This window comes from Mytilus galloprovincialis, chromosome 6 (genome assembly GCF_965363235.1).
Source record: "Mytilus galloprovincialis chromosome 6, xbMytGall1.hap1.1, whole genome shotgun sequence".
Taxonomy (NCBI): domain Eukaryota; kingdom Metazoa; phylum Mollusca; class Bivalvia; order Mytilida; family Mytilidae; genus Mytilus; species Mytilus galloprovincialis.
In genome coordinates, this window is record NC_134843.1 from 71325925 (window position 1) to 71344536 (window position 18612).

General features: G+C 32.5%; 2 protein-coding genes across 2 annotated transcripts in view; one reads left to right on the forward strand and one right to left on the reverse strand.

Annotated features, from left to right (window-relative positions):
* Positions 1 to 1665: 1665 nt before the first annotated feature.
* On the reverse strand, positions 1666 to 17832 carry LOC143080238 (pulmonary surfactant-associated protein A-like). Its single transcript, XM_076255968.1, has 3 exons — positions 17659 to 17832; positions 2962 to 3150; positions 1666 to 2246 (listed from the first exon to the last, which is right to left on the reverse strand). The coding sequence occupies exons 1-3, from the start codon at positions 17696 to 17698 to the stop codon at positions 2026 to 2028; spliced, it is 450 nt and encodes a 149-aa protein (XP_076112083.1). The 5' UTR covers positions 17699 to 17832; the 3' UTR covers positions 1666 to 2025.
* The window catches only part of LOC143080237 (protein Aster-B-like), a 34529-nt gene continuing 28956 nt past the window's right edge, over positions 13040 to 18612 (forward strand). Inside the window, exon 1 of the mRNA XM_076255964.1 lies at positions 13040 to 13327. Coding sequence (XP_076112079.1) covers positions 13134 to 13327 — 194 coding nt within the window. The 5' untranslated portion in view covers positions 13040 to 13133. The remainder of the gene's footprint in view (positions 13328 to 18612) is intronic.

Consider the following 18612-nt stretch of genomic DNA (forward strand, 5'->3'; position numbering starts at 1 on the left):
TTATATTAAAAATTTCACAGCTCAATTTAAACTGACTGTAATGTATGACTTTGATAGAAAATTCTTGAAATTTCATTTTGGGCTACAGGAACATAAACTTTCAATATCAAGATCAGTTTTTGCTGATTTTTCCTTGTTTGTTCTACTTCTTTAAAGACTTTCCACAATTTTTGCAATAAATTTAGTAAAAAATCCAAGGTATTGAAGTGTCAAGGAATATTGACCCCCCCCCCCCCTTTTTTTTCATCTGGTGTCAGTAAAGTACTAAAAATTGATCAAAAGTGCAGTCATGGTCATTTAACTGTGTTTATTTACATCAGTTAATAACATTTAAGATATACAAATTTCATTTGGAATAATGAATGCTACTTTTGTGAGTTTCTGCAGTGTTTACATTAGGCTATGCTATCTGCCAAGTACATAGTATGACGCAATGATATAAGGGGTAAAAATCAAATAATATCATTAAATCTGCATGACAAAATTTGTTTGGGGGTAGTAAACAACCTATGTTGCAATGTTTAACACCACAGAATAACTTTCTGTGCATTTATAACATTATTTAGGACATTTTTTATATAAAAGCATATTGTCAGGATGGGAAAAGCTAAAAATAGCACAAACTCAAGTTGTAGGCTCTAAATTTGCAATATGTGACATTTTGCCCCCAAAAAGATTGATATGTTGCTACTATTATCTCAAATGATCAGTTAAGACAAAAAAAAACAATTGTTTTCTGATTTTGATGTTTCACCGCATTTCGCTTAAAGGTGTCATACCACCAATTAAAAGTCCCTATCTGTTCAACCAAATTTTGCAATTTTCACAGCTTTCTAAATATTTTACCTTAAGTTTAACTTCATAGAAACTAGGTATATCCTGAATCATACAGGTGTCACCTTTCTGCATGCCAATTTTCAACATGCATTCAAAATCATATAAGAAAGAAGAGAGCTTCCGAAAGGAGGTACCACTAAAAATAACCCCTGGTTTTCTGGAAATCTTAAATTAGTATACCATGGAGCGCATTAATCCTCAATTTTTAATGCAAACTCATAGACAGGTAAATTTTGGCTCAAAATGGTCTTAATATATTTCTCTTTCAACAAAAGTTTCATTTCTGCAAATTTGTTTGTTAGTTTAGGTGAACAATGACATCAAATGCACTATTTTTTGTCCGAGTAGGCCTACTTTCACATACGTTCTAAATTTGAGGGAGTAATTGGTGGTATGACACCTATAGCATCGACAGTATCCACTACTTTTGTTACAGAGTCTGCTGAGTTAATTAATTTCCTTCTGTGAAAATGTCTCGCCTATACAATGAAAATGAATCGCCCTACAGTGAAAATGAAAGGCTAGTATCATTATTTGACAGTAAACATGAATCGCATAATTAAATCAGCATAGTGGAATGTTGATTCAATATCAACAAGCTGAATACCAAAACCTGTTTTTAGTTAAACAACATCAATAATTATGTGAAAAGGTACATTGTTCTGCAAATGAGATTTAACTGCTACTTTTGAATCTCTTGCAAGCTCTGTTCGGGAACTATTGTTAATATTTATCTATTTGTGTATTAAATATTGCATCTGGATAGCTGTAAGCGCGATGAAAATCCGTCCGCTTCTCGTAACTATTTCATGAATTTATAAAAACAGTATATTTTTCTTATTTTTGCAAATATCACGAATTTGACGTATGTTTATTTATCATTCTACATCAGAAATTCATTACGAATACAGTGAAAATGACATTTCAAGATTCGTACATTACATACACTGTTCATCTAGACAATATAATAAGCTATATAGAGGATAAAGACAGTTTTTAACATTTTTACCCATATCGGGTCCATTACATTCGAATACCAACAAGCGTATATGTTATGAATTGATCAGGTTATCAAAATTGTATATATTTGAATGAATTATTCAAAACGAGGTGAATACATTTCTTAAAACAGAATTTATATACGTGACTGTGTTATTAACACAATGAAAACTATTCAAGCGAATCATTCTATGGCCTTCTTTCACAGAGGAAAATGTTATTTCTATTTTGTCTATAACCATTTTGAGAAGTCCAAGCATCATTTGTAAATATCTGTAAATGGGACCCGAACGCTGGGTCTCCAGAACGCCAGTTAGTGTATGGTAGTGGAGTTCCGTCATCTAAAGTCCATATATTACCCGGGTTGTTTGAGTGGCCTTGTATCGCTACACGTGTGACTGTTCTTCCTTCTGTAAAAAAAACAATTATACAATGTCAACATGATCAAGGGTTCAAAAAATCGATAAAGGACATACAGCAATGAGATAAGTCATAGACAAACAGTTTTACTTAACAAATTACACAGAAGACCAAGAACAGGTATAAATATTAGATTTCAATGAGAGTGATCTATATGTTACAGATAAATTAAGAATTTTCTAACAACAAATACTTAAACTTTGTTCTTAATTATTTCTTTCAAAACAAAGATTTGGTTTGGAAGTTTGGTTGTACCCGTCGAAAATTTATTTCAAAAGAAAAAGCACAATCTTGTTTTGAAGGTGATGCTATTAACCGAGAATTAAGATATGACAGGGTAAAACTATCAATCCTTTTAATAAATTAATTCGAAAAGTTTATCAACTCAACACTGTAATTATATCTTTCAGTATTCCGCACCTCTCTATTGTGATATAACAGTAACTATCAGGACAGTCAAGTTGTCCTGTAAGACAATTGTTGAAATCCGTCATAAAATTCAAAATCGTTCCTAGGTCATCAACTAGTAAAACAGGATAGGATGTCTGGTTGTTAATGCTCTATTTACTGCATCCAAATTGTTATCTTTTTTCTGTTCACTGTGACAAAATTTGAGGAACCAAGAAAAATAATACCTTTTGTCATGAATAAAACGATATATTCTAGTATGTTTTAAATTAATGTCATATATTTTAATTAACCAACCTAGAATATGCTCTATGTACGTTTGGCGTTCCTGTGAATCAATCCTAAGTAATTCTCCACCATATGACGAACACGTTTGTTTGATGTGTCCAAGATAGTCGACATAGTGTTCTTGGTTAAAGTTGTAACACAAATCAAGATGGCGATAGTGCATAAAACCATCTATGTCTGATGGACACCTGCTTCCCACTAAATATATAAAACAGCAGTTGAATTTTTGGTAAATATAAAACTGTTATTTGTGATGGCTAAAAGGTAAAACGTTTATATTGAGAATAGAAAAACACCAACAAGTATCCGAGTATACCCTGAGGCAAAGCCGAAGGGTGTACATGGTACTGCGGGGGTTAGATTATTCATATCTACGGATATGAACGTAGATAACGAATTAACACCCGATCGTAATCCAAATCTTGCGATTTTTATAGGAAATCGACCACAACGTGTACAATGAATGAACGTTTTTTACATTATTTATATTTTTTTATTGAAATTTGGGAATTTAACATATTGTTTACGGGGTGTAAACCCTACAGGACGTCAAATATAAGACGTGTTTAAACCAGAGACAGAGAATCTGGGATGGGTCCAAAATGGCGCCCAATGTTGTGAGAGTTACGTCATAGACAGTGTGACGTCAACGTGGGTCATTTGCATAGCTAGATCAGTTTCCCATTCGTTGATAATAAGGCAGCCAATCGATGAATTAACTAAAATGAGTGCAAATAATCGGCATAATGGGATAAAATCGTTAGTCGGTTAAAAGTTTTATTACAGACATCATGGGTAATCTACAGAATTCAATATTTCACAAGACACAACCAGAGATCTGCGGAAAACGCACGTGAAGTTTCCAGTGTAATGGATAGCAATGTCAGGGTGTATGGGTTAGTAACAACCTGGGGCTATGTGTTTTGTTACGACGTGCGTTAACCAATCAAAACCCTAAAAATATACCAAGCCGGGGATAAAAATTTTTATCAAAACCGGGCGTTGGTGAAGTCTCAAACTAATCAAGTTTATATGTGCAGAGCTAATAAGTAGGCCAAGTAGTGGTCTATGATGGATCATATCTTCATGTACGAAAATTCTTTTCAACGATAACTATTGATGAAACAAATCATGTTGATTTCATAATAAACAGTTTTTAATTCGTTTTAATATTCTTTGTTTTGTTAAAAAGAAAGAACGCACAAAATCTTTTAACATAGGCTATAGACATAAACAGTCTTAGAGATATTGAAAGTTTTGATATTGTAAATATGCCTATATAACCTGCACTATACTTTAATATGTTTTTCTTTGTTTAATGCATGTTAATTCTACGCCAGGACTGACGAAATGACCATTGTCTTTTTTTTTCTTCCTCTATTAAAAGCACTTATGATAAACACAACAAAATAATGTCTCGAAAAAAGATTACCCTGTGTACTCAGTACAAAGCCAGAAGAATTTCTCCCAATTTTGTCAGCATTGTTTACAAACGATCGCCATGTCGTCATTATGATAATAGTATTTAGATTGTCGATTATTATTTATTTAGAATAAAATCTTTGTACTTACTCACTACCAAAACATAAAATTTCCAGCCGTCTTGTACTTGCTCAGGAACACTGTATTTAAACGTTTTAGAATGTAATACACATCCTTTAGTATGTCGGTTGTAGAAAATTGTCATACATTTTTTATTGCTATAACATTGCTGTAAACAAAATGTCAATGTATTTGCATTTGATATAACTAATGCTCCGGTGAAATGAACTTGTCCAGATATAACTGCTCGTCCCTTAAAATGGACGGTTGTGGTATGTACAAAACAGAGTAAACAAATCATAATAAAGAGAAAATATATACTACAAGTACAAGACATTTTTTTCCTAATTGACTACACTGCACTTCGATGTTGCTTGTGAAACAAATTCAATGTGATCCAATATTCATGGAACATTCAAAGTATACATTTTTTAAAACATGATATTGAAGAAAAATGCTGTACATTTAGACATTACTAAAGCTTTTAATTTCAAAATCTGTTCAAACAAACCACACTTTGCAAATCTATTTGAAAGTTAGAATAAACCAAATCGTCATTACAATTATCTTTTGTCTTTTGACTTGACTCAAATAAAGAATTCGTCCTACTTGTCGGAATGATGATGTAAATAAACTTGGTCTAGATTTTTTTTTCTATGAATCAATCACTTTAGTTTGATTTATGTAAACAAAATACAAGAACTGATTGTTTGACCACTTTATGAATGAAACAAACAAGAGGATGGAATTTTTTATTATTTTTTTTTCAATTTACAATATTCTATACATTCTGTCATAAAATTTATATATTTTTTTTCTTCAAAAAATTAAATGTCACTTATCTTTGAAATATGTTTGGTTTCATAGAATGTTATTGACCTGTTTCTCTTTAAAATCATTAAGTATGTGCGCTGTTTTAAAATTTCTTCATTGGTTTGCCTGACGCCGTATCTATCAACAGAAATGCAAACTGTAATATAAGTACGGTGTTTATTTAGCTATAAAAACCCAATTCGATTTTCAGTATACAATAATATCCGATTGGAAGAACGTTTTGCATTTTTGTAAATAGGATGATTATTAACATGTATTAGTTTATGAATTCGAAATAATATTTCCGAAATATAAGAGTGAGTTATATTATTGATACCATTTATCTTGTGCAATGGTCAAGTATTGGGGTAATGTGTGAAAGTATTATCTTTTTATCACATATACAGCGTAATTGTATCAATAATCTAATTTTCATGTTATAATCCTTAACACTATATAATGCTGTGTCTTGTGTACTATTATTTGTCTGTTTGTCTTTTTCTTTTTCACCCATGGCGACCATGACGTTGTCAGTTTATTTTCGATCTATGAGTTTGAATGTCCTTCTGGTATACCTCTGGTATCTCTCGTCTCTATTTTATAGCTGATCTACTAGAATTTTCCCAAAAAATAAATAATCCGTAGGGCAGCTTCCACTGGTACATAATTTATAAAGCTATTGAAAACAATAGAAATTTATAAGGAAATAGTCAAATTTTTATCATGAAATACCTCAATAAATAAAGATGTTCAGTATATTATACAGAAACAAAAACAATAATCCCTAGGTCAGAATACACTGGTACATAATTTATAAAGCTATTAAGACAATAGAAATTTATAAGGAAATAGTCAAATATTTTGATCATGAAATACCTCAATAAATAAAGATGTTCTGTATATATACAGAAACAATTAAAACCAAACGATACCACAGGACAGACACTAAAAACCTATTGAGTATGCATCACTGTTAAGTTAGTGACATTCATTATATTGATACCAATTATTTTGGTAAAAAAACATCTATCCAATTTACTTATATAATTACTAATAAAAATAACATGAAGTGCGCTTTCTTTTTCCCTATGGAGAACATGTTTGTAACTAATTTGCACTTCGATGTTGCTTGTTATATAAATTTAATGTAGTTTTATATTCATGGAAAGTATGATATAAATTGAGAATGACTACTAAGTGACTACATTATAGACATTACCAAAACTTTTAATTTCAAAATTTGTTCAAACAAACCACACTTTCCAAATCTATTTTTTTTGTTTTTTAAATATCCTCATTATTTCTTTTGTCTTTTGACATGACTGTTAGATAATTATATATACAAAATGTGACCTACATGTTTGAATGATAATGTAATTAAACTTGGTCTAGATTTGTTTTATAGGAATCAATAAGGCGTGTGTCAAAATACAAGACATTATTGTTTGACTACTTAAAGAATGGAAGAGGATGGAATTTTCAAATGATGTTTTTTTTTTTTAAAGTTTAAACTATTCTACATGTATACATTCTATCATTTGTTAGTTTATAAATATTTTTTCTGTCACTTCTCTTTGAAAACTGTTTTGTTTCCTAAAATGTTATAGGCCTGTTTCCATTTGATATCATTGTGTAGGTGCGCTGTTTTACAAATTAGAAAGGGATTAATTAAATACTCTACATTTGTTTGTTTAATATCGTATAAATAAACAGAAAATAGTTTGAACTGGTTATAAATTTGCTGTAACATTTTGGAGGCAAATGAAGCATGCAAAGAGCTAACCTAAAAATCATTTTTATTAGCACTTAAAAATCTTAACAAAGACAAACAGGTTTCGGAAAAACTCATTTATAAAGTCATGGCTTTATAAAAAAAAATACATTAACGGTATTGGATCATTCAGAACGTCATTTTAATGAATTATTTTAACACAAATATAAACAAGTCCCAGATTTTAGTAATATAGGAAGCAACGTACAGGAAAGTATCTACCTCATTATTATATTTATTTATTTATTAGATATAAGAAGATGTGGTATGTGTGCAAATAAGACAGCTCTGCAACCAAGTCACAATTTGTAAAAGCAAACCATTATAGAGCAAAGTTCGCTCTTCAACACAGATCCTCAAACAGGAAAACCAAGACAAATGAAGAAGAATGTATTATGTATGGTTTGTTCCAAATTTTTTTTTTAATAACACAGAATTGTAATATAAGGAGAACGTTTAGCTAGTCAGATATAAAACCAAACATTAATTTTTTGCATTTCAATAAGGAAGTAATATCAGATTGAAAAAAAACTATTTTGTAAATGGAGTGATTATGTACATTCATAAGTTTATGAATTCGAAATAATGTTTCAGAAATATAACTGCTTTTTTTTAATATTTTATGCAAATGTCAAGTATTGTAGTATTGTGTGAGTGGGAGTGCTTTGATAATTATATAACGGAACAAGTGGTTGGTCTAGCTGTCAACTGACGTGTGAATCATAAGACGTCAAATTATTTAATATTTTAGGGAATAATGATGTTTTACGCAGAAAAAAAAACATTTTGAGGGCAAATTAGGTGAATAGTAAAAATAATAACCATTTAATAAGTTTTTAACAAATTAAAGGCAGTGGCCATTTCTACCGGCAACGACAAAATAGAAAATATTCTATTTTATCTGCTCTGATTAAAATATCTTGATTGCAGTCGGCAAAATAACATTTTTCTATAGATATGGTTATATGATAAAGGGAACCGGCAATTTATTGGATTTTTTTTGCTTAGCGGCCTAGTTTTTTGTATAGAGTCAGAGGAGGGACGACATTTTGCACACGGCATGCAGAAACGGACTATATTATCGATCACCCAGTATACTCTGGTATAGAGTGAAATTTAATATTTACTTTTGAAAAGTACTACAAAAATGTATACTGTCAACATAAAATAAAGAATCAAATAAATACTGAAACATACCAGTAGTTAATAATAAACCAGAAAACAGCTGACAGTATTTTAGATACATATAATCGTGTAAAACATTACATTTTTGGCCACACAGTTAACTGTTTAGTTTATTATCTATCCTAACTAACTGGTAATTAGTAAAATTTGCTTTTGACTAATATATCAGTTCTTTGAAATGTATGTATGTAAAACAAATTAAGAAGTTAAGGTTTCCGCTTGAGTAATAATCTTTATTCTCATAAACCATAAGGTACAACGGTACAGAGATAAACATACATATAGCTGTTCCAGACCATATGAGTATTTGGACCGTACGCGTACGGTCCGGACCGTATACGTATACTCGTACGGTCCGACCATACGCGTACGGTCGGACCGTATGAGTATACGCGTATGGTCCAGTCTGAGCTGACCATACCTGTTATTGGATCATATGGGTTACATCTTTACAAACATTTATCTCAATCTTTATTTTTAGTTTTACAAATTGTTATTATTACAATAAGATGGATAAAATGAACTACCTAACAATTTAAATTAGATATTTGTTTAATTGTATATCTGAATCCTATTTTGAAACTCTCGCCAAAGGTGACACTCGCTACCAAAAGAATGTTTTTCATATTTACATTTATTCAGTTCATGCATGTTCCTTTCGATTAGCATTTTTTTGAAAAGTTGCTAAATATTCTAAAGCATGAGTCCTCCCACATTATACACATTCAATTTCAGTGAGAATAATTGTCATAATTCAATTAGTGTATTATGTATTACTGATCTACATGCTAAATACTAGAGATTTACAGATTTAATTAGCGTGATTTTTTTAAATAGTTAAAACATAAAGTTGTTATTTCAATTACAATTGATTTTTTTTCTATTTATTTGAGAGTTAAGTTATGTTGATCGGTTATATTTATTTGTATCTAGTACAATTGACCAACTCCTTAATATTAGTCAGACCGTACGCGTACGGTCCGACCGTATGAGTATTTCGAAAAAGTACGCATACGGTCCAGACCGTACGCGTACGGTCCAAATACTCATACGGTCTGGAACATAGCAATGAAAACAAACTTATTTATAATAACATCTTATACACAAACATACATACACACAGGCATACACTAACTATCGTTAAATACACACATACACATATATCAGTATGTACAGAATATACATAAAAAATGGGGGTTATGTTATTGCCTAGAGAACAAATGATTTATTTATTTGGCGTATAAATCTACATAGTTTTTCTAATTTAAACTTGTTAGTATACATGTAACTCATTATTTCTTTGAATTTCAAAATATTTGGCCTTTGCCACAAATTTTTATCAAATAGTTTTTTTCTGTCATTTTCAAATAATTTAATTACATTCCAGAATATAATGATATTCGTCACCAATACAGTTATTATTGCATTTCAAACATTTTCTATTTTCCCTTTCTTTACCATTCCACCGTCCTGTTTCTATAGGAAGTCTATGATTTGTGGTTCTAAACTTACATGTTGTAGCGTATAGATATCTTTATCTTCCAATATATTTAAAAACATTCAAACTGAAATGTCTCCTTAAATAATCTATAATTATTTATAGATTTTGGTGAATTTAACATAAGTGATTGCCATTCCTGTCTAAATTGGTCATGTAGGCGCATCTTTATCGAAGGGACAAGCCAATCTAAGCTAGGAAAAAGCTGAGTTGTCCAAATATAGAAAAAGCCAGTATCATCAAAAACGTTTCTTAAAAACTTTAACCATGGCGATTCAAAATGTTTGTCGACCGACAATTTTTATAATAATTGATAAGCTAAATAAGACAGTTTTGAATCCTTTCCAGAAAAAAGTCGTGTCCAAAATGCAATCATTTTTAGTTTGCTATCTAGTTGAACAGGAAAAAAGTTCACCATAAATCGTATAGTTTGGGATGGATGATTTTAACTTAAGTAACAATTTACATAATCGTAATTGTACCCTTTCAATACATTGAATATATTTACAAAATCCCCATACTTCTGAGCCATACAAAAGAATGGGCTTTACCATTTTATTAAACAGTTCTCGTTGACATTCAATTGCTAAATTATGAATGCAACCTCTTTTTAAAACCTCATACATTGCTTTTGTTGCCTTCTCTGCTTGCTTTTTTATTGCTTTACTAAAATTGCCGGTCCTGCTAAATATAGTATACCAAGATAGTTAAATTCATGAACTATATCTATATCTGCCCCATTTAAGGAACATTTTTAATCTGCACAAGGCCTTCCCCTGGAAAATACCATGACTTTGGTTTTGTTAACATTTACCTTCATTCTTCATATATTACAGTACTCTCCAAATTTGTTGAATATTTTTTGTAAGTCTTCTTTTGATTCAGACATTAGGACCGTATCGTCTGCATATAGCAGATCAAAAAGTTTCAGGTAAATGTTAAACTTATCATCTAGTAAATCTGAAATCACGTTAAGAACCTGAAGATTTTCCGTTTCTAAAAAATCTTGAAAATCGTTCAAAAATAAGGCAAACAGAAAAGGCGACAAATTCTCACCTTGCCGTACACCAATATCACATGAGAAATATATTTAAAATAACATTATATATTTATAGCTATAAATAATTTACCAATGCAACTCAAAATTGTTATCGGACGAGAGTTTTTTGGATCAAACTTGTTGCCTTTACCTTTATATATAGGTTTTATATTTCCAATTAGCCAAATATCGGGCAAAACCTTCACCACAGGCTTTGTTATTCTTCAGATTTTTAATGCATTTAGCTATTTCTTCTCTGGAAATGTAGGCATTAATTTGATCGTTTAAATGATCAATATTAACATTATCAAATATATCTGTATTAGACATTTCTTGATTAGGGGGTTCTTCAACCGTTTGGTTCAGTTTAAAAAAAACTCGAATCAGTCCTCGAGCGGAAGATTTGGTTGCTTTTTCTGTTTACCCCTATTCAAAAGATTCCAATACTCTTTCGGGTCGGAAGTTTTCATATATTTAAGTTTAGTGTACGCATTTGCTTTCTATACTTTTTACTATTCGCATCGAGTGTCTTTTTATATCGTTTCTCTAGCTGCTTCTGAAACCTCTCGTTTACTTTAAGTGTATCTGTTTTTCTAAACTTAAGCTTAATGGGGATCGGCGAGATCGGTGAGATAGATAGATATTAATTTTATTTTAAAGTACAACTTGGTACATAGTTATACATAGTTATACATGAAATACAATATATTACAATTTTAAACATATTAAAGCAGTCAATATTATGGGGACGAAGTCCCCAATAACCATGATAACAGTAGAAAAATCAATAAAAAAAATCATTGTACTAATGAACTCAAAATCGTTCAAACTTTTTTTTGTCGTGTTTTGAATTCCCACATCTGCGCAGAAATCTACAATGTACTTACTTTTTCCAGTCTCGTTTGCATGAAACTTTGAGTAAAATATATATTTATCAGTCTAGTATAAAATAGGAAGGAACGCAATACCAATTTCATTTTTAATAATTCCTTGATATGAAAAAACGTTACCTAAGGGAGCTACCATTTGATTTTTATGGGGGAGGCTGGGGGGGGGGGGGGGGGGGTGCTAGGATGGAATTTGAAAAAATAGGCAGGACAGGAATGTTGAGTAAAAAAAAAAGGCAGGATGAGACACTTTGCAAAAAAAAAGGCAGGATGACAATTTAGGTTAAAAAAGTCAGGATAAACTAATAAAAAAAAAGGCAGGACCGAATAGAGTGAAAAATAAAAAGGCAGGACAGAGATTACAACTAAAAAAAATGCAGGACAAAATTTTTCATCCTAGCCCTCCCCCCATAAAAATCAAATGGTAGCTCCCTAATGCAGCCTGTCTCATATTAACTTGACATGTATATTTATACCAACCAGCCTTTAGAGGCTTATGATGTCATTTATCACAGGCGCTTGGGTATATGAGATACAGATATTTTTTTTATTTTTTTTTGTTGTTGATTAAAATATTCAATTTTCTATATCTATAATACATATTTATTTTTTCTGTGCATGTCTCACCTAGTTTCGAGTGATTTAAACGACTCAGAGAAAATACCCAATTTTACTATCCATACTTTGTTTCTTAGTATGGATAGTAAAATTGGGTATTTTCTCAGAGTCGTTTAAATCACTCGAAACTAGGTGAGACATGCACAGGAGTGATAAATATGTATTATAGATATAGAAAATTGAATATTTTAATCAACAACAAAAAAAAAAAAAATATCTGTATCATATACCCAAGTGCCTGTGTCATTTATGTACGAATGTTATATAACTTCTATAATAATATGATATTTTGTCGGCTTGATTGAAGATATTGTAATCACAGCCGGCAAATTAAATTGTTTATTTTCACTGTTGTAGGTGCCGGCAAATTAGCACACAAATGCGCAGTGCTTAAATAAATGCAGATATTAAAAGGAAACCTTTTTTACACAATGAACCAATAGCTGGAAAGAAGAAGACGACACATATATCCCCCCGCAGTAAGAGTGCACAGGATTAATCACCAACGGTCATTATAGTACGTCGTTGTCCTTTATTACAGAGAAATGTTTATGGTGTCTTAGTCAAATTATCCGTTGACCTGTGAGTTTCGTATACAATTTTATAGATTGTTACTATTGTATTCAAATATAAATTGAAATGAAAAATATAATGCTCATAATTTTATATTATATTCCGTCTCCATCATTGGACACTTCCTTTGAATATTAATAAGAGTTATTTACGAAGAAAACCTAGTTGTCAGCTGTATCCTGTCAGGAATAATTTTTATTTGAAAAAAATCAATTTAAAGTTTAAGACAGTTTAAGATAAACAACCAACTGACTAATGCAAAGACAAGTAACAGAATCAACTTCCAATGATCCATTCACTGAAAATCGTATAGATTCTGATAACAATCCAGTTCCTGAAACTCCCGAATCTTACCTTGACACAGACAATGAGGAATCTGGATCATTATCTGTCAGTGCTACTGTAGCAGGAGCATTTCAAAATCTTATCAGCTGGTCGTCAAATCAATTGTAAGCTTGCCTTTGAAAAACTACACCATAAGTAATGATAAGTTAGAGTTTTCTAAAGAGGCTTGGATTACTCTACATGTATCTAGCAGAGATGCAAACAGTTTTTTTTTCCTGTCAGACAATGGGGCCTACAGGGTACCAAGTTTTGCCAGACCCATCAAATTTCTGCCAGACCCATATTTTCACTCAAAAATCAAATGAAATTATGCTATTGAACAAACGTTAATTTTGATTTTGTTTCGACCCACTTACAAATTTTATCGGCCATGACATATTTCCTGAACTTATCAACTATGCTTAATAGACCTCCTTCCTAGAGAGCGAATTTCTAAAACAAAAAACATGACGGAAATACAGTGTAGGACAGTCGGGCCAGCCTTTGGCTGGCCCGAAAAATTTTTTTTGGGCCAGTAAAAAAATTACTTCACAGGCCCAAAATGCCAATTGGTAGCCCAATTATTTTACTCAATTTTTTTTTCGTGTTGAGCCATAAAAAATGAAAAAAAATCAATATAAATTGATGTTCTTAATTCTTCAATCAAACCTTGCCGACACATAACACAAAAAAAACACATTCCCAGTCTTCATTGTCACTGAATTAATGAAACCTCACTGTCTAGTGCCTTATATAGATCAATATAGGGGTTTGAAGAGGAAAAAATTACCTCTCATTTCGTGAGAGTAGCGAAAAGTGAAGTTTCATTACCGTTTTGGTTGCATAGTGATGTCGTGTCCATCGGTGAAGATTTTGTTGTTTCGTTTAAAATTAAACAGTTTTCTGCGAATTGATCTATTAAAATTAGTACTGGGAATTTTCGCGATATCTTATCCGGTCAGTCATTTCAAAAGTTTGTATTTCAGTACAAAATGTCAGTGCAAAACAAAATCAAAAGACATTTTATAAACGTAATATTTTCTTATCACTTGTTTCTGTCCTTGGGGGTTCGTATGAAAAATATTTTGACAGCTTCTCACTTGTATCCGTGTTCCGGAGTTCTTTTCAAAAAATCCCTTATCCTTGTTTGGTTTAGTGGGTCAGACGAGATTTTACAGTCAATGACTGTCGTTATCTTTTATTAAACACAATTTGTTTAGCGACCACCATTGCCGGTAGAGCCTTATTTGACCCACTAAACAAGCAATATCACGCACGACGTGTTTGTAATCCGCCATTTTAATATTCTATGCATTGCACTTATTCTTCTTCTATATGTATATCCTTCCAATTATGGAACACCTCCTCAACTTGTACGTTTTAACGATGTGACCAGAGGATTTCCGAAAATGATTGTTCCGAAATTGGGGTGTGTTATTTATAGGAGTAAATTTTACGATTTTGAGAATGATAATGCACTCGCCCAATGATTAATTTTTGGGTCAGTAACTATCTATCTTTTTACAGTTTCTAATCGCCCAATCAAGGTTTTGGTCGCATTTGGCGACCAGGCGACCGGCTGTGTCCTACACTGAAATACGGAGAATTGTTCGGGGCGAGATGGACAAGGTACGAAAGACTATTACTGGGCGGAAATACTGGTTCCCGGAGTTAGAAAATGCGGGGGAACAGGACATTTACTTTTATTAAAGATGATCGCAATTTTATAAACAAAATACTCTGCCGGGGCCGACGGGGATTTCAGTTTTGGCGGACCCAAGCGGACTTAAATATTGCCGGCCATCAGGTCCTGCACAGCTACGAGTTTTGCCGGACCTGCATAAATTCTGCCCCTTAGGTCCGACGGGTCCGACGATTAGTTGCATCTCTGATCTAGTCCGAGATTACTCTGTCTCTGACGTCCAACGGCTGTTTTGTCAGACAAGCTGGGGCCGTGGGACGTCAGAGCTCGTCCCATATCAAAAAGTGGATATTTGCCCACCCAAAATAGATGTGCTGCTTCGTCGCCCACGGCCCCAGCTTGTCTGGCAAAACAGCCGTTGGACGTCAGAGTAATCTCGGACTATACTCTATCATGTCTATATGCGCTATTCCAAATGATTGTGCGGCCACATTTAAAAGAATGTCTGTTTCCCCTCCCCTGGGTCTACTCTTTGTAAACAGACCAGGAAGGCAGGTAATTTTTTTTTTTTTTTTCGAACATGTAGGCATGTTTGGTATATAATATTTCCCCTTTACACAAATTTTTCGGAGGGTATCACATAATACCTCGCCACTACGTGTGGCAGGGTATAAAAAATGACAAAGTCCACACCTGTAAAAAATTTCAGCAGCATTTCACCTAGGAAGTTACCATTTTAGCCCCTCCCACACCATTTTCCAGGCCAAAAGTTTGGGATCCGGGGATGTAGATAGAAATTGAGTTGGTGTGGGGCAGGTTAATTTATAATGACATGAACCATACACCATCTCAAGCCTTCAAGAAAAAAAAGAAAATTCTTACCTTACATAATTTTAACATACTTACCAGTAAATCTTGGTGCTGTTTCATCAAGTTTGGAAGGTACTTTCGAGTTTGCCTGAGTATTAGCTTTTCTCATTAGGACGTCAAATGCATTTTGTGCATTACTATTAGTCTGATTATTGTTTTTGTCATTTGAAGGTGGTGCGTCCCTTATAATGTCAAATTGGACGTATTTGAGTCTCTTGTCAAAATCATGAACAACTCTTATTTCTTCAGCAAAATCGGGTTCAAAAGTCACACCGTTATCCATCTTATCAGAGACAGAAACTGTCACTTCATCTAATTTATCTATGTTGTGACCATCTGTAGTTTAATCGTTCAACACGTCGTTCCATGTGCACCTTTTTGAAAAGCTGTATAATCTATTTACCACGATGGGTAACACCTTTGACGCGTCCTTGTACTTAATTTGCACAGAAGACGACAATGCGATCTGTCGCCCATCTTTCAAGCAGACAGTTTACCCTCGATACATACTGCTAAATTGATAGATAACTTCAGAGAGTTCCGGGAAGAACTCTGGTAATATCGGAACCAATGTCGGAATGGAAACGAATTATTTTCGAGAATAAAAAAAAATCTGATTTTTTGGGGGCAAATAATTTTTTGACTCGGGGCTTATTTTTGACCCGGTCGGGGTGAGGGGAAACAAACATGTTTTTTATTTTGGCCTGACGTCCTGCAGGCTGCAAGGCTAATTTTTTTCATCTTTCTGTGACGCCTTACAAGACGTCCTAATTATTTGGACTAGGGTTAAGTGAACTACATTATACATACATATATATACAAACATTCAAATATTCATTACATGTACACTGAAAAATGTTTATATATATGTCATGTATGTGTAGGACTCTAAAGTGTGATGTTCACGCTGAAGTGTGATGTTCATGCTGAAGTGTGATGTTCACGCTGAAGTGTGATGGTCTACGCTAAAGTTTGATGGTATCTCTTTCTAAAGTGGGATAGTTGTTTGTTTGCCAAAGTACGATGTAATATCATGATCAGCCTTAAGCATGTTAAGAGTTATGAATCAACATGTTCAGGCATCTAACATGTCTAAAAATGTTAAAAGTACATACATGTATATAAATGGATGCTAAAGTCTTTCTTTTATAAGCTAGTACATGTTAAGGTATAACATATATATGTGACAGGCTTTATAATTTAATCGGTAGGCTTAAGTGACTGTATTAGTGTAACTACAAAATGTACATGTAAATTAGGGGATGGACCACGTTAAAAAATGAGAGAGTGCAGTGATTCAATTTTCATTAGATAATGACTTCATGATCATATACTATATAGTTCCTGAAAATTAATTTTTAACAATTCTGGCATATTAAACATTTGGATAATCATGATAATTGGTGTACAAAATGTAGCTTGTCGTTTACCAGTCACCTGTTCACACAGTCTATCAATAATGTGATCACCCCCTCTTACACTGTAATAGTCCGAATAAGTTACACTTATATGTACACATGGTACAAGCTTTTTTTGTTTAAACGACTGTTTTAAAAAAATGTCTTAATCAAAATCCTTTCTTACGTCTATACTTTCGCAGACCATCAGACTTTAGCCTATGGAGGCATCATACTTTAAAGTCTTACATACCGGTACATGATATACATTTGTATGTACATGTAGTTGATTTATATTTAATGGAATCTTTTTTTTTAAACCAATATAAAGATTAACCCTCTTCCTGCCTGAGGGACACATGTGTCCCCCATGACCATACAGGCATGACAGGAGGAACAAATAGGTTTACAATGTATATGTTTAATAGACTTATTTCCTATTACAAAATGTACCTACAATGTACTTTTTACTACATTCTTTTATTTCTTAGGATCTAGATCCAATCAGGGGTTTGGGAATAATCTGAGTAATTAATAAATAGATTACCTTCTCTGTCATTCTGTGGTAAGACATCTTTTGTGCCCATTCAAGTGAGAACAGCTAAAAGAAATGAAAATGAAGCTACAATTTGCAATTTTGAGAAAAAAAAATCAATTGTTTTAATTTATGTATCATTATCATGATTATAATTTTTTAACAGTTTATTTTTCTTCAAATTGCACCGATTGTAAGCTTGACTTTACTTCTTTTAGCATGTTTAGTTTATCTTACTTGATTAAGTATCAGGATGTCCTACCACATAAGTAGTTGGTCATATTAAAGTCTTTTATAAGCACACACAGATTCTGCTGGGGCAGTTCATAACTGTGTCTTTCAAATAAAACATCAAAGTTTAAACAGTGTTGCATATATATAGGATTATCATTGGGTTTTCAATGTATATTGTAATGTCAACAGGGGATGACATGACATGTTGTATGATGCCATACTTGTCATAGCCAGTTTAGCGTAATGTGTCAAAGAAACAACAACCCAACCAAAAAGAATAGAGAACACCCATGCCAAAGGCCTTCAATGTGTCTTCAACACAGCAAGAAAATCCCGCTTCAACTGTCCCCTAAACAAAATGTGGAATACAATGTACATGTACTACAATGTAGTTCATTGAAATTTGATGTCACACCAAACTCCAAAACATATAAATGATCTAAAATGGAAAAAAAAGGAAATTACTGGCAAACCAAATGTAACCATATCATGCATATCATGGCAACGTTAAATTAGTAGCAGCAGGAGGGTTAAGGATGTTAAGTTTTCTGAAATATCAGGGAACTGATATCAATTTCTAATTAAGGTTTTATTTGTTGAAAAATATGGCTATACATGTAGCTATAGACATGATAGATACACCACAAATTTACTCAAATATTATTAGAATGTACAAAATGTATTGATGTATTATAAGGAAATATGGTTTGATTGCCAATGAGACAACTACAT